Here is a 26,291-nt window from a genome sequence, read left to right as displayed (position 1 = left end):
AATGACTAAATAATATTAAAATTTGTGTGTGCTGACCCTTTCAAAGTTGAAGAGTGAATGCCTGACTGAATGCTGCCTTAATTCATTAAATTATTTGAATGTGTTTCAGATTCCTGTGGAAGCCATTGGTTTTCTGCTTTTGTGATAATAAGTAAATTTATTGATTAATTAATGAATTACTTACTTTTTACAGTCATCACCTCAACCAAGAAATCTTCATTTCATCTGACAACATATTGTACATGTTCAAACATTTTATGAAATAAGCCCATCTCTAAGGCCCCTGAAAGATTTCAATTTAATTTATTATTCTAACAAAGGTTTACTCATTAAATCTGAAATTATTTTTGTAGATGGTGATGAGATTTAATTTATCCCTCATTTTATAATACTGTAATTCATTCGGGCCTTGCCCGGAATTGCCTCTTACTTGCACCTGTAACCAGTAATTAAATTGATTAAATATTAAGAAAGTACAAGAATTATTGATGATATTCAGATAATTTAATGAGCTGACAAATATTGGGTGCTCGTTTGTTTCAACAAAACATATGAAATGTAAAATGTTATAAACATAAAATCAAAAATGAAAACTTGCTTTTGTACGTTCCATGATGAGTTTATTTCTGATTCTAAAACTCTATTAATCAATCAATCAAAGAGAATATTACACTGAAACTTATATAGATTGTAACAAAATATATTTAAAAATATGTATTTTTTATTTTTTATTTACTAGTATCTCTTTACCTAAAAATATACATACACATAAAAATACATACATACAGTACAGTATAAATAAAAGCCCTCATAGTACGGGCTTTCTCTATGTGGCTCACACAGACGCACATCTGTTACGTCATCACGTACTGACGCGTATGACGACGTCGCTCTCCGTCGCTGCATCGCTACTTCCTGTTTCGCAGACCTCGCTCTCGTCTTGAAAGATGGAATGTCGTTTACCTTCGTTATCATCCGTTTTCGCAAATTTTCAGAGTAAAGGGGAATTTTCACCACCTACACCCGAACACAGAGCGTTCTCGGGGGGCTCGGCGGTGCCGGAGGGGCACCCACCATGTTGTTTGCCCAACTTCCAGAGGACGTTCTCTACCTTATCCTGTCATACCTGGACTACAAATCTCTAAGTCGCCTCTCCCAAGTTTGTAAAACTATCTACCACTTCGTGAACCGGGACGCTGTGTGGAGGAAGATTGCTAAAGAGTTTTTAAACACTGGAATTACTCGGAATGGAACGGACATGTAAGATAACCAGAGAACCCTGTGGTGTATTTGTAGCTTAGCTTTAGCATCTCTGCTCATGTACAGTACATAGTGTTAGCTTGTTTGTTTATATCCCTGTGTGTACAGTAGCCACGGGCTATTCTAGGAGACACACCCAAAGTTAGCCCCACTGGTTTGACACCAGTAGCTTTCAGTCGGTTACAAGTGAAAAAACAATATTCATTCTTCATTGTGTATAACATTTAGAGGCAAAATATACTATCAGCTGTTTATTATGAGAAAATGCGAAGTTTAAATAGCTCATTACAAGTGTTATTACCCCAAATACAACACAAAACCCAGCCTTGACTGCCATCAGTAAATGATTCAGCCCTTAATGTGTTGCTTTGTGGAAATCATTTATCTGTGATGACCTCCTGCAGATGTGATGAATGTTCAGACCCCAACTTCTGGCAGCGTTCACTGGAAAACTGGAGGGGTCGAGGCCTGCAAAGGCCCGCGGCGCCGCATTCGTCCAAGTCCACCAGAGATTGTTTTTACGTGGTTCGAGTTAGGGGATCGTAACTTATTCCAAATCCAAGCTTTGGTGGATTTAGTAGATTTGGGTTCACCTTCCGTTTCCTTCCTGGATTCATATTGTGTTTGTCGGAGCTGCTGTTTGGGTAAACAGGAGAACACAAGTAAACCCCAAGACACCCGAGTTAAAACTCAGTCATGTTAGACTTTTAAAGCTCTCTGTAGAGAGTAAGATATGAGTTGTTAAAAAAGAACTAGAATCTATAAGACGTTAATGGTGCTATTTGTTGACCTGATGAACCGGACGGACCAGTCCTCCCCCTCCAATGGCTCCAGGCTGTTTCAGAGATGTTAACCCTGTGACACCTGTTCAGAGCCTCAGTGTGACAAAATAAGTAGCCGTTAAACTCCATGGCATGAGAGACCCTTCAGTGATATATATCTAATGTCATTGAACAACCACTAGTGTGTAATTATCCACTGGGGAGTTGAACTTTAACCTGTTTCATTAGTTATTACAACAAGATGGAGCTTCTATCACATGTTCATTTAATGTCTATAAATCATATAAATGATGTCTACTATCGAGATTCTCCAATGTGTTTGCAGATATCGTCACATCCCCCTGAAAGACAGAGTGAAGACAGCTCAAAACTGGAATAACGGGGTCTGCAAAAAGGATATTCCCCTCAAATGGAAAGTAATGTAGGTAACTCATTTTTTTAAAGGCTTAATTTTTTTGTCACGTAGATCAGTGGTCCCCAACCTTTTTTGCAACAATTTGAATCCATTGTGTATCAACTTTATTAGCAGTGTCCTCATAACATTGCAACAACGTTTGTTTTGCTAGCTTGGGAGTTTCAAGTTAGCTGTAATGTATTCTGTGTTAGTGGCTGTAGTGGACCTTAAGGAAGTTTGTCATGTGACCGAGGCAAGCATCTCAAAAAGCGACCAAAAAATCTTTCAGAATCAGATAAAAATTTAATATTCTTTCTGTGCGGCCTGGTACCGATTGACCCACAGACCGGTACCGGTCCGCTGCTCGAGGGCTGGGGACCACTGATCTAGACAAAGCGAAGTGTAACCTGTTCATTTATAAATCTTGTATCTCTTCAATATCTTGACTTCAGACTGTTGCCATGGTTGCAGCTGGATGAAAGTACGCTGTTTCTGTCTCAGGCTGCCGATATTAGAGCGTACCATCTGCGCCAAGGGCGACCTCAGCGTAAACCGTTTGAGATCTTCTCAGGCCACAAGGGTGACGTGTGTCGCTTTGTCGTGACAGACTCTCACCTGATCAGCGGCGGAAGGTACTTCCTGCCCTCATTGTTCTCATTGCGATTAAAAATGGTTCTAAACTAGTCGTAAAAATGACTCCTGTGTTTGTGACAGCGACGGCAGGATCCTGGTCCGCAGCAGGAAGGGTGGCATGACTTTGGACCTATCAGGTCACAACCAGGAAGTCAACTGCCTGGACGCTAAAGATGGACTCATCGTCAGTGGATCCAGAGACCGGACAGTTCGGGTTAGAACGCATCTACAGTCACAGCTGCATGAGTTACACTTCAGCTCCTTAACGGTGACGTCTGTTTCTCTAGATTTGGACTTTGGCTTCCAAATGGCGCAGAGACCCACTTGTCATGAATGACAGAGTTTGGTCTGTTGCTATTAATCCCACACTGAGGTAAGCATCAGCAAAGATTCCCAAGAGTTTAACAGAATCTGTGGGAGATGGAAAACTTTTCATGGTGGGCCTGGTGCACCTTTACCCTGCCTGTTTGAACACAATGAAGGTGTAATAGGAGCTGTAATACTGTAACGTGATCTGGTGGCAGACCTAATCGGGAGGGGAGGTTTCACTTTGTGGTCCCACCAGGATCTCTGAACTTCTGCTTTACTGTTTGATACCAACGTTTAAATTTAAGTGTTTTATTTCCTCCTTCATTAGCAGAAAGGTTTTCTCCGTCTTTTCATTCACATTTTTCTACCATGATTTTTTTTCCCGACTGATTTGACACCATGGATGGAAGTTAGGGTTTTGGGTTTTTTTTGTATGGTCCCCTGATTCAAGCTGATTCTCTGAGAACAAATAGTTCTTTGACTGTTTCAGCTTTGTTTTTCCTTACGTGGTAAACTAAGTTCCTGTATTTACAGTTTATGTCTGTCTGCATATATTATTCATTGTCAACAGGATTACTCAGAAAGTTAGAAATGGCTTTTTTTTCTTCTATTTTTAAAGATGTGAATTCTTCTGGAGACAATCCAGATCCACAATTTTCAGGAGTCTTTCCCAAAAACTACCAGATTTTTACTACTGTTGAATCATCATTGCTCTTGATTATCTATTAAACTAATCGTGTGATGTTTGGCCAAACATTTTTGTCCACATCACGGATTATAGAGCTGTAAAGGTTCCCACCACTGGTGTGAGACGTTAAAATATCCGTGACGGTACCGACTGAATCGGTCTCCAGAGAGCAGAGGGAGATTCTTTGTAGTGGTGATTTAGAAGAGCCTTTGATTTGTCAGCCATATTTACAGCCGGACACTTAATAACACACTCTTGCACACACTCAGCCGCAGCATTGATGTCATGCAGGCGGACAGATGCAGAGCGTTGTAATAGTATCCTGACTTTATCACCTGTCGGTCCGGCGGAGAGGCAGGTGTTTGTCAGTCCGGCTGCAGAGTGGAAACATCACAGCTCTCAGTGAATAATTACCTGCTCTGTGTGAAGCTGGAGGGTGGAGGAAAGGCAAGTTTAATATATAGTTAGCGCTTATGGGTTCAGCATAGCAACACACTGACTGGAGGTTTATTTCATTTCATTTCAGTATAAATTAAATGACATAGAAGCAGATGAGAGAAGCAGGTTACTCCTACTAGCTGCTTTAAATTGGTATAATATAAAAAATAAGAAGAATATAAAGAAAAACCTCATCTTAGTTGAGTCTTAAATAAATAAAGATGTGGTGAAAAGACAGGGCAGTAAGTCCTGCGTGTCGGCGAGCGTGGACGGTGGCCTCGTCTGCCTGATCCGGGCCTCAGAGCGTTTCTCAGATCTAAGAGCAACAGGCAGATTATTCACATCATTAATTCTCCAATTTGCTGGCTGAAATAGCAGACTGTGCTTCAGCCTGCCACCCCCTCATAATGGAAACCTTCTCCCTACCTCTTGCTGACCAATGGCCTGGTTAATTAAAACTCTTCTGGAAAGCAGGTGTCAACTCAATGATAAACCAATGAAACCCACTTGTGGACCCCATTGTAAGTAATGAAACCTCCAGTGGGTTCCTGAAAAAGGAGGCTGTAAGTAAAACTAAGTTAAAACTTTCATTTTTCTTCATTTACAACTGAAATTAAGTTTTAAACCATCAAATCTAAACTAAAACTAAACATTTCTAAGCAATAAATAGAACTAAGACAAGGGAAACACACTCCAGAAATTACATGAGATAAAATTAAAATGAAAAAGAATGAGAACTGATTATAGATCCTTGCTTCTCATTGATATCCATGTGATTGAGACGTGTTGATAGCTTTTAGTGACTTTGTCACAATACCAATCTTAATATTCCATTGTTATGTGATAACACACAAGATATGCTCTTATTTTGTTAATTTTAACTTTGCTTTCAACTCTGGCCCCAGCAGCCTGTGTGGTTTCCCATCAGGAAGCTAATTCTCTTCCCAGATGTACGACCCGGACAGTTGTCATAACTCTTTCTCTTCAACAGTAGCATTTGTTGGTGGCATGTGCCCCTTTGACAGATTTGCACACTGCTTAAAGGTGAATGGTGACTGCCTTCACAGCAGGCCCCCCACCACCGAACGGGAGGAAGAGAGGCAGAGCAGCTTGTGTGAAATGGAACCGTCCCTGCTTCACGGCTTCCACCCGAACCACACAAGTTACACAAATTGTTCTGAGCTTTTTCTGGATTTAAATGCTACTGACATTAACTGATAAAAGTCATTTCGTTTTCATTGCATATTGCAGATAATCTTGAAGTCTTAACAGTACTCTATCCACCACATACACGTCCCACCTCTGTTTCCATCCCTTGTTTTATTTCCCTACTGGATACCATCTCTGGGTCTATTTAGACGGATTATTATGGCTGCAGTGAAATGCCAAGGTTAGTGCAGGGCGGTCGCCCCCGTCCATGCCTTGGAAAAGATATTGATCCTATCAGTAACCACAGACCTTGACCTTTTCCTTTAAGTACTTGTATTTCTTTTTCCACACTTATTGCGTTCTGGTAGTCTCTGTTGGAGCTCATATTGGACGGGGTCAGTGAAATGAAACGCGGCGCTGTAGGAGGTAGAATAGGGTCAGATGCGTTTTTCGCTTATCTGTTTCTTTTGTCTATTTAAAGCTGTGCAGTCCACGGTTTTCTACAGATCCCTCTGCCACAATGTGGAGAGTCTAACTTTACTTTCCTATTTTACATCAAAAATACCTAAAGTAAGAGTGTGGAATTTAAAAATTGAAGTTGAAAACTTGATTTTCAACTAAAATGAATAAAAGTTTTTGATTGAAGATCTTTTTATCTGTATGTCAAATTCCAAAACTACATCAGTGCACGTTTTCAGGTGTTGTTTGAAGAACCCAACTTTGTTTGGCACCCCCCCCCCCCCATGAAACCTACATGATCAATATTTCAAATGTTGCTTTTATTGGCAGGAACTGAAGAATTCATGAATTCATCAATGACGTTTTTGCTTCTTCTTTGATGTTCTTACATCCGTGAATTAATGGGAAAATCCACCCTGGAACCATCTGGGGTTGTGGTTCTTCGTCATAAGTCATCTTCAGTTGTCTCTGATAAGAGCTTTTATTTGTGTGTAGACTAGTTTTCTACTTGCCCTTTCTTGGTGCAACACCTAGGATGTGATTTGTTTCACCATCAGAAGAGTATCAGGTAGGTTCTGGCAAAAGATTGTGCTGCAAAATCCCCTGAATTCCAAATCAAATAGGAAGTCCTTTCCCCTCTAGCCAGTAGAACTGCATTCACCAACTGTCCCTATGGTTCCAAAATAGCAATCCCAGAAGACAATGATGTGTTAGTCTCCACATTTGGGGCACAACTTTATCTTCATCCCTTTTCAGGGGTCCTACTGCCTCATCACCTGACCTCTCCCCCTCTGTTGGGAGTCTTACCTCCCCTTTAATCAGACAGCTTCTGTCAGTCTGTTTAATCTGAAAAAGATTTCATCCTCACTTTTTGGCCTCACCTGCTCCTCCCAGTCTCAAAGCAGGTCCAGGTTGGTCCACCTTTGTGATGCTGCTCCTGCTTAAAAGCAGTCTCAACCATCTTCTGGAGGGAGGACTTGCTTTGCTCAAGTTCTTGACTGATGAGACCAGATACGACTCTGTTACGGCCGTGCTTTAAACTATGATGATAAATTAGGGATGAGTGTTTTGTTTACCTTTCTTTCTTGCTGTCTCCCATTCCCTGTACTGTAAGCCTGCATTCTGCAGGTCCAGGCAATAGGAAGTGGGGCAGGTGGGTAGTTAATAATTGACTGAGGTGTTTCCTGCAGACTTGGCTCTCATTCAAACAAGACCCAACAGGTTTTTAAAGGTAAGGCTGGCCAGCAGCAGCAATGTGTAGCGGCGGGTCAGCTCTCACACGGAGTCACGGCTGACAGGGTTTCTTTGACAAGCCATGCTTGTCCGGCTTTTAGTTATTTACTGTGGACACGAGGTTGAGTTTAGGATTGGGGTATCGCTCATTTGCTTTTGTTCAGGATTGTTTCCAGGGTGTTGTTAGCTTGTTAGCTAACAGTTAGCACGGAGTATGTTTAACACAAATATTCCAGGTATTCGAAAACAAATCTAATAACTTGGAAAAATGTGTACTTGTCATTAAAAACCTGTTTGGAACATTCCACAGCTAAACAGGTGAACTGGTAACAGGTGATAGCTTCAGGATTGGGCGTTTTTGAAAGGTTCCATCCATCAGGGATGAGGTTCATCCTGACACAAGAGTGTAAACGATAGAACATTAAGACTCTGCTAAAAGTATAATAATGGCTGCATTCTGCTTATATTGAAGGTTTATACAGTCTTCCAAGTTTCTAGGAATCGGGATTTGGTAAAGGATCTAATCCACAAAGAACGTCCACCACTTATTCTTCAGTTGGATAAACTGAACTTTTGCTATTTTGCTGCTCGTATTGACAAATCAACAAAAGATGGGATCGATGGATGTATTTGTTTTAGATTTACAGTCCGTGTCACAAATAAAAATCATTAGTGTTGTTAATTTGTCAGACTCTTATGCTGAGCTCCAAGCATGTTTGTCAGGATTCCTGCCAGATTAGGTGGGTATCGTCACTTGGAGCTGGTGTTGGGGTTTGGCATGTGGGGGGTGCACGCTACACTGACCACTAGTGTGGAGAAGGGGGTCTGGCAGAAGCCAGTGAAGGGAGAAGCTACCCTGAAGAGAGGTGAGAACAGGGAGGGGATTACAATTGTTTTGTCTCGAATTCCTCAAGCACAACTACAAAGATGTCGCAGAGGCCGAAGGCGCTTTTGAAACTTTCTAAAAGGAGAAATTTATTGTTGGATAAACCGTCCCCAATTCGCCACTTTCTCAGCACCGCTGGGAGGGGTGGCGTGGGGGGGGGACCTTTGACCTCCAGTATCAAAGTACAAGGTGACGCCATAGCAGCCACCCAGCCAGCCAGAGCCGTCCCCTTCTCTCCGACTGCTACCCCCACCGCCGCCACCAACAAACCAACCTCACACACTCCAATTTCACCCCCACTGCTCTGCCCCACTCAACAGCAAGAAAAAGCCTGAAATTCATGTCTTTCTCTTTGGTCTCTCCCGAGCCGTCCCTGTGGCTCAGGAGTCAAGAATTCAATTAGTTAAAAAAAGAGAAGAAAAGAGCGAGGCTGCAACAATGCAGCAATAAGGGGGCAGAATGTGCGTTCCCACACGCTAAATACAGGGCGCTTTCCTAGGGGCCCACAGAGCTAGAGGACCCACACTGCAGGAGGCGAGAATAATCACAGCTCCCTCTGAACCCCCTCATTACACACACACACTCACACACAGACACACACACACCTTACATTCCAGATCGCTTCATGCAGACACACACATTGCAGGCCTACATTCTCTTGCAGAGAGACACACCTTGCAGACACCCCACACTTACGACGCACATAAACACATACTGACAACACACACATGCACATACACACACACACACACACACACACACACACACACACACACACACACACAGCATATAAAGACCTCTCATTATATGCTGGCCTCATACAGGTGTTCTCAGGTCTCAGGTTTACAAGGGAAGAGTGTTTTCATGCATTCACTTTGCAGGACAAAGTTAGACGTACATTAAATATGATGCAAACACACAAAAGTACACAACTGTTTAAAATGGATAATGTCAGAATACTGAATAATATCAAGTAGGCGTCCTTTGTCTAGAGCTGATCATAAAGCAAATTCCCCTAGGGATCAATAAAGGATTCTGAGTCTGACGCATGTTATTTAAAAATTACATTTCTAACATATTTGTATTACTTGAGTAATTTTTGAAACGATTAACAAAAATAGTTTTTGTCACATTATTTAATTAGTTTTAATTTTTTTAAAAAAAAGTGATATACAGATTTGATCCCCGAACCGAAATTAAGAAGGCGCACTCTAGTTAGTTGTTAGTTCAAACGCATGAGTACAGGTCCCTGTAGCACACACACACACACACACACACACACACACACACACACAAGGGGGCCTGGACCTTATTAACTATTTATATACCAACAATTTAATTTTATGATTAAAATAATAAAAGTATGAAGCTAAAATAACTAAAATATAATTTTACCATATCATAAGCCCTCATTGAAGATGATGACAAACAGTTAAAACCTTCATATTTCTGTTTACATCGGTCTCACATTAATGACGCTGCAACCGAAGAGTTTGTAGGTTTCATTCAATAATTCAAATAATTTTTAATTTTAGACATTTTTCCATGAAAATGTGTTCATTCTTGTGCAACTTCTCACTCTCACCTGGACCCCCGCAGCAGATACAAACCCGATGAGTGCGGACTTTTCAAATAATTTAATTAAACGTATACATGGACAGGTTTTGGAATCATTAACCAAAAATCGTTGAACCCAGTTGCTGAAGTCGACGCGTATCGATCCCGGCGCGGCGCGGCCCAAACAGCGTGGGAGTGTGTGATGGCTGCCGCTGCTGGTGTTATTCATACAGCACATTATCCTAATGAGCGTCACTCCCACCACATTTTGAGCAGGACAAAGCTCTGTGATCACTGAAGCTTCTGCTTCTAGTGCTTCCCAATTTAAAACTTGTCAGTCGCGCTCCTGGCTGACCCCGACCATACAACCACTTGTCACAGAGACCCCCGCCTTTCACCGACTCGCGCCGAAAATGTCACCGGATTATGAGCGGATTGTCACTTTTAACTGGTTTTGGCTCGATGCTGTTTTCGTTTCTGCTTCAAACCGTCCTGGAGTTCGCAAAAACAAATCAAGCGTCGATCGGTTGAAGTCTGAGTAGTTGTGTTTTTGGGTCTGCATGGGGAGGTTCCTCAGTGCAGTGAAGTGTGTTACCTCCTGAAGTATCTATCAATTAGTATTAATTAAACCCTTAATCAATCACACCATCAGGGTGTAAGATTAAGGATTTATTCATCTGGCGAACAACAGTGAATTACTGGAGATTAGCACAAAAAAAAAAGGAGATTAATAGATTAATCTGAACTCTAACATGTCATTTATGATGTATGCAGTACAATGGAAGCATCCCCTATATATTCAGAGTTAACAGGTGATGAGAAAAAACAACACCTCCTTGTTTATTAAATGCGTTTCCAGCTCCTTGTGAAGAATCCATCGTTGTCTTGGTTCGTTTTCAGCTGTAGAATAAAGATGATAGTCTAGATGGGATCTTCTTGGAAAGAAATAACTTTTATTGGTTCCGACTTGGATAGAACTGACCTGATTTACATCCCAAGAAACCCCTTTGGGCGCTACATTAATTAGCGTAGCCTAATCCCAGATTAGTTGGAGCGTTATCCCGCACAGGTCAGCACAGGTGTGAACAGAAAACAGTTTTTATTGTCATTGTCGCCACTTAGAGGAACTTTGTGACGTTATGGATGATCGTTATTGTTCTTCCCAGAATTCCAGGTTCAGCTAGCTAGCGTTATCTTGGGGCGTCTGGTGTGTGCGGCCGGTTTTGGGTCCCCGGCCTGTTCCAGCTGGATGAACAGAGCCGAGGGGCCGGCTGAGGAATGTCCTGGTGACCCCGCACACAGGAGACACAAACAGAAGCCAAAAGGACCTCAAGGGTGGGGTGGGGGGTGGGGATGGGACAACAGGGTCTGGCTATACCATACGGCTGTTTGTGTGCATGTGTGTGCGCGCGTGTGTGTGTGTGTGTGTGTGTGTGTTTTCGTGCATGGAAACTAGTGTGAATTGGTGAAAGAGAAAGTGCGTGTTATGGGGATGCATATGTTTGCCCATGCACATCAGTGCATAAGAAAGGGCGAGGGAGTGAAAGAGAGCCCGCAAGAGTGTGTGTGTGCGTGTATGTGTGTGTGTGTGTGTGTGTCTGTGTGTGTCAGCAGGGGTCAGAACTTGCACCCTTTGACCATTGTCTCCCTCCCTGACCGATATAAAAGCATCATAACCCTTTGAGCTCAGACATATTTAGAAAGCAGATAAAAGCACTTTTTACAAACTAGATACACGTCGGGCACAAAGCCCGGGGTCAAGCGCAACAAATTAACAACCCTCCTTTCTGAGGGGTGGTGGGGGCGGTGGGTGACGGGGCAAAGCTAAACCGCCCCTGGAGTCCAGAGCCAAATGCCTCCACATTCCCAGAGCGGGGATGTGGGCTGTGCTCCTGCATTCATGTGTAATTGGTCCTCGGGGCAGAGGCTGAGATAAATACTGACTTACTTTTTGTGTTTGTATTATGTCTCCTTAATAGAAGACTTGTTTGGAATTCCCTAATTCCAACAACAGTCCAGCCGGCCATTATTGAAGGCAAGAATTTAAGTCACTTGTCAGTCAGGATCACAAGTGCATCCCAGTCTTTTATAAAGGAGCTGCTGAGGAAGGCTTCTGTATTCTGGATAATAAATGGTTTATATTTAAAATACTATGAGATTAAGAGCACAGCTGGCATTTTAACAGATTTATTTTCCTCCATTCTTCCGTTTTTAACTTTATTCCATCTCATGTTGACGCCAGTTAATAAACTGGGTAACCCTTTATATGACGATCCCATTGTAATAGCGTATATAGTCAATAATAATACACTCAAATAAAGCATTTATATGATAGCTGCTCCATTTATATGCCGTTTCACAAATATAAACTTTGTGATGACGTCCTCGATTTAATTTTTTAGTGATTTTAATTTTGCAGAAGATGATTAAAAGCACTAAAATTCCAGATAATAATATATAAATATAGAGGATAATAATTTGTAAGTGTGACTCAGACTCAGTTTTAGTTGTGTTGGTGATTTCAGGAGAATGAGAGGAGACAAAGTGTGCAAAATATAGAGAGTGTATCATTTCTGTCTCCACCATCAGGTGTGTGTGGTAGCTTGAACGCTGGCAGAGGTGTGTGTGCGAGGGTGTCGGTCTAAACCCAGCTGGGACCGTTGAGTGGAGGCGGTCCAAACGGCACTGCCTGTGTGTGTGTGTGTGTGTGTGTGCGCGTGTGTGTGTGGTTGTGTTCCCAGTGTGGACCCCGTTGGTTGGCGTGACCCCGCCACACAGGCCCTTAGATAATGCAGCTAGCTGATGAGGTTACCCAAACGGCAGCGGAGGCCCAGCATGCTGCTAATGATGAGGGGGGAGGACTAAGGTGGGTGGGGGGGGCACGGGATTGGACAGAGGAGAGTTCACTCAGTTTGGTCAGATTTTACTATGTGTGTGTGTGTGTGTGTGTGTGTGTGTGTGTGTGTGTGTGTGTGTGTTTGCACATTTCGGGCGAGAGAGGCTCTGACCTTAGCAGCTATAATATCAGTGCGAGCTCTGACCCCAGATCAGGCCTCGCCGCTGCTTCAGAACGGGTAAGGGAGGGAGGTAGGGGGGAGGTAGGGGGAAGTCGTCCCCTCATTGTATGGCGGCCGTCCCCTGCCCTGCCTCTGCCAGCGCCGTGGCCCAGTGAGGGGTGAGTAATTTGAGTAATGGAGAGTAATAGGGTCCAGATAGCGAGTGTGACCATAACCCTATTGTATCCTGTGTCAGCGGGGTCAAAGGTCACCCACCGTGCATACTGGTCCTGGCCCTGCCCGACCCATTTGGACCATAAATGAGTTTACCCAACACTAATTACTGGGGGCTTGCCAGTGGACTGTGCAGCTTAATGGGCCTGACAGACAGCTGTCAGGCCCATTAAGCTGCCCCCCCACCCACCCAACCACACCTCACCACCCCCACCCCACCCAGACCTGGTTTACTCTGCTGCCCCTTTGACCAACCCCCTCAACCCAAATGCAAAGCACCCCTTACCCCTGTGTGTTGATGCCAGCAGCTTCCTTCAGCCCCCCACCACCACCACCACAATCCCCCACCCCCCCAAATGCTGAAATACAAGACACATAAAGATTAGGGAATCACATCTGAGCAACAGCCAAATAATTTTTTTTTTTTTAAATCGTTGCCCCCCCCTGATAATGCAGGTCCTCCCCCCTGTCCGTCAACCCCGTAGGAGGGCACTAAGCCCTGAGCCTGTGGCTTGGCCCAACAGAAGCCCCCCTACCACCGGCACCCCTGGCCTCCACCCCACCCTCTCTAAAGCCGCTAACACCCGAACACACCTCATCAGCCCGGCCCCCCCACCCCTGTCCTTTCACAGCCCCTCCACCGCTCCGCATGCGTGACATTCACTGTGGAGACCCGGGGCGCTAATTCCAACCTGCCACCCCAATCAAAGGATCACCACCGCGGCAGCTCCGCCCCTTTCTACTGCTGGGAAACTGTGTGTGTGTGTGTGTGTGTGTGTGTGTGTGTGTGTGTGTGTGTGTGTGTGTGTGTGTGTGTGTGATGCTATGTGTTTTCATTTTACTTTCGTTGTGTCAATGCTCTGAGTGAGCAGACTCGTAGCTCCAGAGCTTTGGTTGTTAGCGGTGAACGAAGCCCCCAATCATCTTAATCAATCGACACAAATAATCACAACTGATGATGTCGTCGTTTTCTTCCTCTTCCGAGCTCCCTGGAAACCTAATCAGGAGTTTCAAATCAATCACAGATAGGAGTGACATTGACACCTTAATACATACAGTGTATATACGAGGGAGGGATCATCCCCCCATCTGGTTTCTACGTCTCTAGGTTTGCTGAGTCACATGTTTATTGACATCAGAGCAAACTGTTAGGCTGAGATTTGCTGAGTCATGTTAACATGACGTGAAATCTGAATCTATGGGGTGTTAATGTTACCTTTTACAGACTGTTAGCATCACGCTAAATGCTCTTGCCCTGTTCACATGATCGGCCCTTATCCAGGGTCCTGAAGCTTAATTAGATCTTGATCATCTTCATGTTCCACATTGTGGCCAGAACATAAAATTAAATGTTTTATTTTCAAGTTTTATTGGATACGAATGTTCAACTGTTTGGAATTAACCTCAAAAAGAATTATATATGAGAATATATAAGAATTATATATCATGTATATATCACATATAATGTTATGAATGGTCAAGATTTAGAATGGTAAACAAATATATATGATTTTTTTTGCAACAAGCAGACAATTGAGTTTCTTTTTTGTAAAAAATGTAGCAGAAATTTTGTGCCCCCGTTACCCCAAAATTCTGCCGTCCTCATCATTTGGCAGAAACCCTGTTTATTGAGATGGAGACCAGACTTCAGGTAGATGACCTGTTCCTTTAAGTGGACGATATACGTATTTAAACTTTGGAATGTTGTTTCGTCCAAACTGGACTTCTGTCAGGTCCAGATGATTCTCTGGATATTTTCTATTACATTTTTGGGTGGTTTCATTCCTCTCTGTTCCTCTCCCCCCTCTGTTTGCAGCTCCTTTGTGACGGGTACCGCTTGCTGTGAGAACTTCTCCCCTCTTCGTATCTGGGATGTGGAACGGTGAGTCGGGAAGCTCCTCCGGCTGTGATTGTAGCTCTTGAACAGAACATCGACGCCTCTGAAAGTAAACTTTCTCATATATGTAATAATAGTAGGTTTGAGGAAACGATGCACCCGCTCTTCAGCTTCAATCCTCTACCTGTAAAAAGCATCATATCACTAATAACATGCACAATCGTACAAAAACTATTCTTTTACAGACTCCTCTTTTTCATGCTGTCCCTACCCAGCAGTGATTGTTTATAACGGGACAGTTTGCAGTCCAAAAATACTTAAAATCTGTTTTTGGGTTCATTTTAATGTCCATAACACTGACAATGAACAGGTTCTGCTGCAAAAAAAGCAGGTTCATGTTCCTGCACGGCTTCTGTTGATTAGAGTTTTTCCACATCGAGCTTTACTGCATCAGTGCATGAACACAACAACAGCGTTTCCCTTTATCTGTAAAAAAAAATAAAGCAAGTGAAGCATAGGTTTGACAACACCCTGCAACACGCTAGTCCGCAGCAAAGAGCGCTGCAAAATGAGGGGCCTCCGAAAATTCCTGTCTCTGAAAGGAAAGGCTTAAACCTGATACAACCCGGCCTGGGCGGCTGTAATTCCCAGCTTTACCTGAGCCAATTAAAACGGGCCGACGTGACACAACACCGGGCCGCACACAAAAAGCTGCTTCCTGCTCCCAAATGGTCGGGAAATATGAGGAGGGGGAAAAGATCGGGAGAGAGGGAAGGAAGGGATGGGTGGGCAGGTTGAAGTGTCAGGTAGGGGGGGTGGACCTGTTCACAAGGGGCAGTTAACCAGATATGAGGTGTAGATATTTTATTGTGGTCGACCAATCGACTGCTCTCCAGTTAACCTTTTATCACCTGTGTCGAACAGGTGTTGAATATGTGGTTATATAGTCTGTGGTGGTTAGACGCAAAAATATGTCCCTAAATAGAGACTGGGGCTGTTTTTGACCCCCACCAGGTCTTTATTATAGATATAGGCCTTCTGAAAGGTAATTAGATCAATATGGACCTTTTATATTCACTCCAAAAGTCTTGACTTTTTATATCCCAGCAGTTCCAAAAAAACCCCACATGACCTCTGAAGTCGGACTTGTGTTTTTGATTTGTCACCAGTAGCCCAACAGCAGGTTGTAAACCCATAGAAACCCAGGGCGGGGAGGGGCTCCCAATGAGATCTCATGTCGGCCGTATTGATTTAATTTAACACCTTTTTCTCTTTTTCTCTCTTCCTTAAAATTTATTCTCCTTCTTCCACCCCGCCTGTACAAAGAAGCCTTCTGATCATCCATATAGACGGGATCCCACACAAGTGGCGCCATCGGAGCAGCGCCCCGAACTTTTCACAGCGTTTTCGCTCATGGCTAAACACAGAGGGGGGAAAAAAGCATCAAAGAGAAGGAGCCTGGCCCATCACTCCCAACTCCCAAGATGCCCCTCTGTTCCTTTAGAAATGCAACGCTCCTTCTTTCTCTTTTCTTTTTCTTTTTTTTTTTTTTTTTACAATCAAATGGCCAGGCTTGGATTCCTGACATTCCTCACGCTGAAAGGAGCAGGGCGTTAGCGTCTGTTAGCATAGCCGCTCTGTTATACAAATTGCGGCTGTATTGTCTTTTGCGGCGCACACGTCTATGCGACATTTTAAAGGTGAATCCCCACCACCACCACCACCACATTACTCACCTCTGCCTCTCTCTCTGGAGCTTGGGGGTGCGGGCTAAATTGGGTGGATGTGCAGCAGGTTGCGTGGCTCCCCTCTGTTTGTTTTAGTTTGAGTAAAAACCTCAGCGGGGCTTCCTTTTCTCCACCTGTCTGACGGCTTTTGACAAGAGGGCCCGTCCCCAGGCTCCTGTTTAGAGCTCAGACTTAACCACTTCTGTCACAAAAACACACACACTGCTTTTCTTTAACCGTCCCCACACTAAGGGATAATTCCCTTTGCTTCTATTTTTTTTCTTCTTTTTTTCCAACATTGTCAATTCATTAATGAATCCTTTCACAAATTGTGTGTGTGTGTGTGTGTGTGTGTGTGTCTGTGTGTGTGTGTGGCCCCTAAAGCCAACCTGACTCCTGCAGGGAGACCAGACAGGCTGAAATCAGGACTTAGACTCTGTATGTTACACAGCCAGCAGCCCCCTTCATAACAATTACTAAGCCTCGTGCCCCCCCAGGGTCAACAGTCTACCCATCTCCAAAGTAGCTGCCACACTGCAGCACAAACTGCATTGTTCCCGATCAGTTATTTCTCTCCCAAAACCCGACGGGTTCCTTGTGAATCCTCGTTATTTTAATGCCCATTTCTGTATCGAGATTAAGGGATTACTTCCATTAACTACCTGCGTTCCGGTGCTTGTTATCCGACCGTGTGGATTTCTGTTTGTGGGTAACGACATCCATACGGACTCAGTCAGCGATTGTCTCTCAGGTGTGTTGGTATGAGATTTCTTAGATGCTGAAAAACTTCTAAAAAGACGTTAAAGCTCCAGCAGCCAGGAACACGAACCTGAACTTGAACGCGTGTCCACAGGAGAGGAAATACCTCCTCACCAGCAGGTGGCAGCAGTCCAGATACGTTCACCTTGATGTTATAGCAAAACGATAATGTTGATAATCAGGTAATTAGTCTACAACGACCTGACGGGGGGGCTTTGGTATTCCCTTTCGCTCAAAGGTACATTCCTTCAACACCCAGAATGCCGGTTACATCCTACATCCTCTCGAGACTCCGCTAACCTTTCGAGAACTCAGCCAATCGGAGATCACCGTGCGACGCTATCCAGTAATTCGACGTTACGGCCGAGGGTCAGATCAGAACGCTGTGCCGCCGCTGGGGTTTTGACGGATGACACGCCGACGCCTCCGTCCTGTAATCACACGCCGCCCGTAAAAAAAAACCCGCTGACCTACCAATTTGAGCCTCCCTGCTGTTTTGGCCCCGCTTTGCTCCGGCTCGTCGCAACGCTGCTATTACCGACTTTATGATCCACGCACAGGTGTCGAGTCCGTTTTTATGGAAAGGCTAGTTGTTTTTTATTTTCCTCTGACCTTTTTGGGGATTTTTTGTTTGTCGGAGTCGGGTTCTGATCTTTGAGGGTGGGGTTATGAATTGCTGGAGTCTTTTTTCTTTTTAAGCAGTAGCGCTGAGATGAAGACATTATTTTAGTGCGGAAAATACTGTAGTTGTGAATGAACAGCCTCGTCACCCTTTGGTCTGAATGAGTTTCTTTTTGTGTGGCGGCTGCTAATCCCCTTGGTTTTAGCGGTAAGAGGAAAATGAGGGGTCGCCGCCCCACACAGACACACACCCCAGCCTCATCACAGACTCCCCATCGGTCCGGGTCTTAGTCATGAGACCCCGGCAATGAGAAAGCTCTCACCCAATAAGGCAACCTGTGGGGAAAGCCCTGGTCCAATAAGAAGCCCCCCTGGGGTAAAGGCTAGGAGATTACCAGCCCCAAGCCTGCGGATTGAGCTCCGGGGCGAGGCGGGGGGGGCACGAGTGAAGCGCAGCGCCCCGCTCGGTCACCAAGGCCAGAGGACTCCTTTAAATGGTTGCTACGGGGCAGGTATCAAACGTGCCAGAGTTGCACACAGTCACGGTCATGGAGGGTATTAAATGGCAACAAAGAGGCAGTTATTCTGCAATAATCCGCCCCGCTGAGGGGCAAGTTATTCTCCAATAATCAAGAGGCGAGGAGCAAGCTGGGGGCGGCGCTGTGATCACAAGAGCGTACCGCCGCGGGGAGCTCGACCCGCACACACACACGCACACACACACGGGTCACACCGCAGCAACCACACACACACTTATTTATCACCCCACAGCCGTCACACACTCATCTACCCAGTGACGGATAACACACACACACACACACACACACACACACACACACACACACACACACACACACACACACACACACACACACACACACACACACACACACATTTTCCATCATTTGAATGCTGAGACTAATGAATCGGTCACATTTGTTCGTACTTTTAGTTCTCACACACACACACACACCTGGACAAGTGGTGTGAATGTGTCTCCTCTCTCATCACCCCCCCCCCCCCATACAGGATGGAGTGTGTGTGCAGTCTGGGCTCGCAGTTTCGTCGCGGCGCCGGCGTGTTGGACATCGTGTTCGAGTCGCCGTTCCAGCTGCTGACCTGCGGCTACGACACCTTCATCCGGATGTGGGACCTCCGGCTCAGCCCCCGGTAAGCCACCTGTTGTGTTTCAACCGTTTCATTTCTAGGTGTGTGTGTGTGTGTATTCATGGAAAAATAATCCAGAGGGTTCGTTAAAGCAGCTGAAGTATTGCTGGCTTCATATTAAAGTGCGGCCTTTATACTCCGGGGGGGGGGGGGGGGGGGGGCAGAGACGGTCGTCCAGGTTGTATCTCAAGGAGATCAGTCAAGTAAGACAAATCAGATCTGATTGTCAGATCACTCCGGGGACTTTGGCAGAGGGGGGGTCCCTCTTTAGATATCAATAATTTATACGGTCAAATCTCAAAGCTCACGGGGTCATACGGGGGGGGGGGGGGTTCAGAATAGATTCAGGTTCTCTATGGAGCGTTAAAGATTTAATGAATGATGAATGAAATGAAAACGCCTTCCTTCTCTCGTGGTGTCCGCCACATTGCCTGAACAGAACACAAATTATCTGTTTTTATTGAAGCATTAGTGGGTGTGAGTTCATAGTTAAAGATGATTCCGATGTTCAGTCGTTTTCTGTGAACTTTAAAAATGAACCTGCTGTGAGTTCTGTTTCAGAAAACTTCTCTTTGTGTCACTTTTTTGTTCCCATCCTTCCGTCTCGCCGTGAATCGTAGGCGGCCTTGGCGGCTGTGGACTGTTTGTGTTTTTCACTTCCAGATTGTAATGACAGTAATGACCCCCCCCCCCCCCCCATAGAGAGAGACCTCCAGACATCCCCTCCAGACCTCTCCCCCCTCCCCAGTGTCTCTTCATCACTTATTGATGAGGCTGCGCTAATGGAAGATCGATGTCAATCAGCAGAAAATACTTATCCCCAAAATATTTCCCCTCTCCTAACCACAACCACTGCAGTGTCAACCACACACACACAGACACACACACGATGACCTCTGTGTTAACTACCATATAGGGTTTTCCATAGCACGTACACACACACACACACACACACACACATAGGTAATCTAGAATTTGAGTCTTAAGTGGAATCTCTTCCTTCGAAGCAGAGATGTTTTCAGACATTAAAGATAACAATTTTTGGTTTACTTCAATTTTTCTGTATTTAAATCAGGATATTATAACAGTAGAGACTGAAAATCTTTTAGAATAAGATTTGAATGTCTTACAATAAATCTTTACATCACTTTTCATTTGCATTTGTCCTGTCGTTTATTTTTTAATCTTACTAAATTTAACTCAGTTGTCGTCCTTCTTCTCATTTCATCTGAACATGTGTGTGTGTGGACTCACCCAACAGGAAGTGTGTGATGGAGTGGGAGGAGCCTCACGACAGCACTCTGTACTGCATCCAGACGGACGGGAACCACATGATCGCCAGCGGCTCGTCGCACTACGGCGTCGTGCGACTGTGGGACAGGCGTCAGACTAAATGCCTGCAGGTGCGTTTGTTTTATCCCCTGGGGGGGGGGGGTAACGTGTGAAAAACTCCTGTTACCTCAGATGATTTAAGATTTTATGTTGATTTGATGTTTCAGTTCTTCCACCTGAGGTCGGACCAGTGGAGCAGCCCGGTGTACAGCCTGAGGTTCAGCAGCACTCACCTGTACGCCGCTCTGGCCACCTGCCTGCACTCACTGGACTTTAGCCTGAACCCCATCTCAGTCAGATGATGCACACACACATAAACAATCTTAGTATTTATCTGTGGAATAAAGCTGTCTATTTTCAGAATAAATAGTGTTTGCCGATATAAATCGATTCACTTGGCCGCCCCGTTTTATTAGCATTTAAAGCTGCTGCCTCACCTCGCATCCCTGCGAATACCCAGTGTGAGTGTGAATGGTATTTTCATCCAGGATAAAGATAAACGCAGACAAAGACAAACCAAAACATTGAAAGTGAGCCCAGAAGAAGTCATTGGTTGGGTAGGTGAGGAGCATGCCGGAGCCTGCCGGCAAAGGGCTAATCCACTGGCTTCAGGCGTCGCCGGCACAAACGCTCAACACATAAAAATCAGCGGCGCGAGCTGTTTGTGGAGGCAGAGAATAAGCCGGGCCTTTCCTCCTCAACGCCGTGGAGTGGCTGCCCAAACCCAGCCCAAGCCTTTGAGGGGATTAAGGCACATTAGCCTCTTGACAAACCCATCTTATCACTGTGGAAACACACTGTTTAGGTTTACATACATTTGACCCTTAACACCTGAGATCACACGTCAGGAGGGATTGGAGCGTTTGACCCTGCAAATCCACTCCGTACAATGTGAGGATCCATTTGATGGACAGAAATCAAATCTACGCCATCACACGTGGATTATCAACCACACATACAGTGCACCTGGTGTTTCACACACATCAGCACAGTTTGTGTGTGTGTGTGTGTGTGTGTGGTCAGTGTAAAGGAGAGAAGAATCCATCCGGTCAGGACTCATCAGGTCGGTTTAGTTCAAATAGTTGCAGCCGTTCCATGGATACCAGGAGTGTCACTGATAATATTAACTTTATTGTCAAAAGACTTTATGACAAAAGTTATTTTACCACCAAACTAAAATAAACTTTATTAAACTCATTGCCGAGTCGATTATATTAAGGTGCAATGGGTAAGACTTGATTGAATCAAGTTGGGCTGTTGGGTCGCGGTGGAGAACATATTTCTGTAGCATCACAGTTCAAATATGTTTTTTTAACGCCTCTGTTCAGTTAAAAGCACACTTCTCACCTGAGATGCGTCAGGAACCGCTGCCAGAGCGCCCCGGTCTGGCCCACCTCCGCGTCTACCTGCTGTCAAACGAGGCTCCGAGAGTGGAGCTTCCACGCTGGCCATTAATGGCATATATTAGATCATACGCCATCCATTAGCTAATATACCAGGGTGGCTTGAGAGGACTGGCCAGGGTGCGTACAGACATTGCACACCCATGCAGGAGATGCGACCCCCTAGGGACTCCTGGCAGTTGAATTAATCATAGAGACAAGAAATGGGGGGTGGGGGCGTCTTCGTAAAAAACATGTCGGGTTTACTCGTAGGATTGTGTTTCTCACAGCGGGTGGTTAGTACTCCATCCAGATCTGGTGGGGTTTTTTTGGTTATTTTCCCACTATTTGAGGTTTTCAGTCTCAGCGGAGTCATCAGCCACCACCACCACCACCACCACCACTGGGGATCTATTCGGATGCAGCTGTAGAATCTAAACGGCAAAGACTTCCTGACAAACGGAACAATAGTAATAATAATAATAATGATGCACTTCTGCATTTCCTTTTTTTGTGCACCAGTCCTGTCTTTTGCACCAATACTGCTGCTTTATGTGCCTTCAATTGCCCCTTGGGGACAAATAAAGTTTTTTGAATTGAACAAGCTGTCTCCTCTTCATTCACTCATCTTTTCTGACTGAAACACGTGAATATACCAAAGTTTGAGATCTGGAAAAGTGGAGTTCTCTTCATGTTTCAGTGGAACGTTAAACTTCCTGTTGACATATGTAGGTAATAATCTAATTGTTTAATAGTTGTTTGAAATAAACCAAAGGTATTCCATTTAAAATAAACGTGTTAAGCTGGCGGTGGGTGACAGGGCCTGGTCGATGATGGATGTTTGGGTCCACTGTTGGATAAATGGAGCCGGTCGTCAGCAATGTGCTTTCTTGTCTGTGCACGTCTTCCCTCCTCTGTAGTGTCGCTCAGGGTTTGGGATCTTACACCGCTGCAGGAGAAGAAAAAGGACACGCTCCTGCTTGGTCCTCTCATCCCTGATACCCATGTCTGGGGTGACATCATCTATTTCAGAAGGTGCTACATCATGAGGTACAAAGCTGCTGTCGACCATCTGGCCTGTGAAGAATGCCCCGCTGTTCATCCAAACACTTCTAGAAAATCTTTGTTTTAAAAGACGCAGTTCCGACTGCCTCGCTTTAGTTTATCTATTTCAAACACCAGCCTTTATTTCAGCTTTAAAATAAGAGCTAAATATTTTTATGCAGCATAAAACTAAAGAGGAGACAGCTGCTTCTGCTCTTAGTGGTGCAATAAGGTAAATATTCCCCTTAAATTCAGCATCAACTTTAGATCCACATCAAAGTTTAATGGATTCCTTCCTGGCACATGTCTTTTTACTCTTTCTATTTGTGTGGAAATCCATCTTGTTGTTTTTGTGTAATCCCATTAAAAAACAATGGAGGCGGGTGGGGGGGCAAGGGTGCAAGAATCTAACCTCCTTGTTGTAAGGAAAAAAACCACGAGCGTTATTTACAGGTCTGTGATGAGAATCTGCACATCATTTGAAAAAGAGGACGGAAATCGCTTGGGACTAAAATGTCAAATATTAATGTTGTTAAAAAAAATTAGGAAACATGACACCATCTGGTTGATCCCACAGAGACTAATAGTGGTCAAATCTATCACTCTTTCTCCGCTGAGGTTGAACCTTCACTGGGAATTTCCACAGTGTCTGATCAGAAGGCTACAGCTCCCCTAAACAAACAGAGCAGCCGCTGCAGCACCTGTCACACATGGAAATCCACCATCCTGTGACTCATTCCTTTTCACACAATGGCTAACCTGTAATTTACCTCCAGCACTTAGCGAGACCATCGCCGTAACATGAGCAGATGTGGAGAGTCTACTGCTGTTTTCTTTGGCCAAGTTCACTGGAGCTGAATGGAGTGGACAGCTTCTCTTTTCACTGGATGTGAAGCTTGTTTCCTCTGGCTCTGAGGCACAGCTCTTAAGGCCGGCGCTGAGGCCCGGGTCTGAGGCCCATGTCTGAGGCCCATGTCTGAGGCCCGGGTCTGAGGCCCATGTCTGAGGCCCGGGTCTGAGGCCCGGGTCTGAGGCCCGGGTCTGAAGCCCGGCTCTGGTGGAGATGGTTCAGGATATCTGGACCACCTCGCTGCTTGAGGTGTGTGTGAATTCTGGGTGGTTGATTGTATTCAAAGTGATGAGAAGGCTGTGTTGTCTCTTCCTGTCAGCGCCCAGCTGAAGACATATCTGCGCCAATGAGGCCACCTAGTGGCCATCAGGGGAAGTTCACCACAGATCAAACTACACTTCCAGAAGAGCTTAGGGTTGAATTTTTATTTGTGCAAGGGTTTTATCATCCACCAGATTTAATCAGTGGTGTTTTATTACTTGCATAAGCAACAAATTTGCACAGCTCAAAAGTTTACACTATCTACACATCTATCTATCTATCTATCTATCTATCTATCTATCTATCTATCTATCTATCTATCTATCTATCTATCTATCTATCTATCTGTATTTAATATCTGACGCATCTGAATACTGTACGTTACATTTACTGAGGGCAGATTTCCAATGTGAATTTTTATTTTTATCTTCTTCGCCATGAAGTTTGTTTTTTCAACAGCGTCCAATTGTTTGCTGCTTTTGCAGCCTGACTAACCAGATCAGATATCCTTGGTTTTTATGGGTGTGAGCTGTTTTATGCAGAACTAAATATAAATCCAGATCTACCAGATTTTAAATGTTTGATTGTTGTAAATCCAGACGCCAAAAATTATGGTCTGATGCTTTTTTTGATGATGTTTTATTAGATTAAAGGAACTGATGCGTCTTCGTGGAGGTTCTCCTGCTTCTAAAAGCCCATTTTCAAACATAAATGAGCCTAACCCTAACCCTAAATGAGAAGTTTTAATTCACAATGTTTCACATTCTTATCCGTTTCACATTCTTACCCGTGTGAATCATCACCAAATGATGAGTTTACCAAAGCTGTAAATAGTCCACAATGGCTGGAATATTTGCTGTAACATTTGCTAAAAACCTGCTGTTCCAGTTCCCTTTGTGAGGCAATTATAATTTGGTTTTCAGCGGATCAAATGACCTTTTCTTTTACAAAAGGGTCACTCTGCCTGTGCTCTGTCCGTCCCATGGACGCTCACCCCCAGATACGAATTTCCCATCCACCCATACCACACCCTCCCGGTTCTTACCCCTCACCTGTCAGTCATTCCTGGGTCCCTGGTGCTTAGGGGACCACAGGCCTGTCAGACCTCCAGCAGCCCCTCAAAGAAATGTCCTTCCTCCCGTCACAACTCCCCCCCCCATCCCTCTCGGGCCCGCCAAACAAAAATAAAGTCACATTGAAGAGAGGTTGGCTGGGGCTCCTGCATTGCAGATCAGTCAGTGGATACCTGATTGTCACTCACGGGTTGGGCCCTTAATCCTATTGTTTCTCTGACAGGATTACTCTCTGTGGTCCCTCTCTCCCTGTGGCTGCGCGCGGGAGAAAGGCCAGATTAAGGGGATTAGCGTGTATCCTCCTGACTTGTCAAACTGGGATGTAAGGAACCATTGACTTTCTTGGGGACCCTGAATGAAGAAAGGCAGAGAGGTGCCTAAAGAAGAGGTCATGAAAGGCAGCGAACAAGCCAAAATTCCTGAGAGGACAATGTGATTTGTTTGCTTTTGTTCTCTCAAACTGGGCTGGAAGGTTTCAAAGGGTTTGAGAGGAGGAGAGCAGAGAGATGCAAGAAAACAGAAAGGGTGCAAAGTGATTTTATTGTGCAGGGTGCTCACTAAACAGGTTTAAGTCTTTTTTATTTTAATGTATTTTATTTTCGTAGCAAAACAGAATAAGATCTGGAATCATAAATAACAGGAAACTGACCTCATATAGGGGCCTCCACTTTATGATCAAGGGTTGAATCCTATTCTTTAACATTTAGTGGGTGCTCACACTGCAAAGATAAACCTGTTTGATTCAGCTGCCACAATTTAATGTCAAATTATTTATTAATATATGCACAATGCACACAAAAAAAAGAGAGAAACCTTTGATAGGTTAATGCACTCCAGTCCTGGATAGTTTAGAGTCTGTATGACAAATGAACAAATAACAATTTCTTTGCCATTTTTGAATAAAGGCACTCTTGAGAGAACAAAAAAAAGACAAAATAGAGCTTAGATTTCAGGAATAAGCAGGTTTGGGACATAAAAGTCAAATAGAATCTTCTTTTCATCCATTATTGTTGAGAAACATTTGCGCAATATTTTTCATAATGTGTGCACAGTTAGGAGATAACCTGTTATTTAACCGTCGTGCCTGGGGCACAGCAGACAGTGTGGTGATGTCATCATCATGTCACTTCACTCTGCTCTGTTTCATCACGCCAAATGAAGTCACCGCACCCACTTCCCTCACCTAGGGATCATGTATTTATGAAAAATACACGATTTTT

General features: G+C 44.4%; 1 protein-coding gene across 1 annotated transcript; it reads left to right on the top strand.

The window, feature by feature from the left end:
* The first annotated feature begins 907 nt into the window (after positions 1-907).
* fbxw4 (F-box and WD repeat domain containing 4) lies at positions 908-22,414 on the top strand. Its single transcript, XM_068328090.1, has 9 exons — positions 908-1,260; positions 2,368-2,463; positions 2,889-3,068; positions 3,151-3,283; positions 3,357-3,442; positions 14,835-14,900; positions 18,992-19,132; positions 20,391-20,532; positions 20,629-22,414. Exons 1-9 carry the CDS (start codon positions 1,076-1,078, stop codon positions 20,761-20,763), a joined length of 1,164 nt encoding a protein of 387 aa, XP_068184191.1. The 5' UTR covers positions 908-1,075; the 3' UTR covers positions 20,764-22,414.
* The last annotated feature ends 3,877 nt before the right edge of the window (positions 22,415-26,291 follow it).

This window comes from Antennarius striatus, chromosome 11 (assembly GCF_040054535.1).
Source record: "Antennarius striatus isolate MH-2024 chromosome 11, ASM4005453v1, whole genome shotgun sequence".
Taxonomy (NCBI): domain Eukaryota; kingdom Metazoa; phylum Chordata; class Actinopteri; order Lophiiformes; family Antennariidae; genus Antennarius; species Antennarius striatus.
Note: the sequence above shows the minus strand (reverse complement) of the source record. Positions and strands in the feature narration are given on the sequence as shown.

Coding starts and splice junctions, on each gene's coding strand:
- fbxw4 (XM_068328090.1), top strand. CDS start 1,076: ATGTTGTTTGCCCAACTTCCAGAGGACGTTCTCTACCTTATCCTGTCA. Junction 3,284..3,356: donor CCAGAGACCGGACAGTTCGG/GTTAGAACGCAT, acceptor CTGTTTCTCTAG/ATTTGGACTTTGGCTTCCAA. Junction 3,443..14,834: donor GCTATTAATCCCACACTGAG/GTAAGCATCAGC, acceptor CTCTGTTTGCAG/CTCCTTTGTGACGGGTACCG.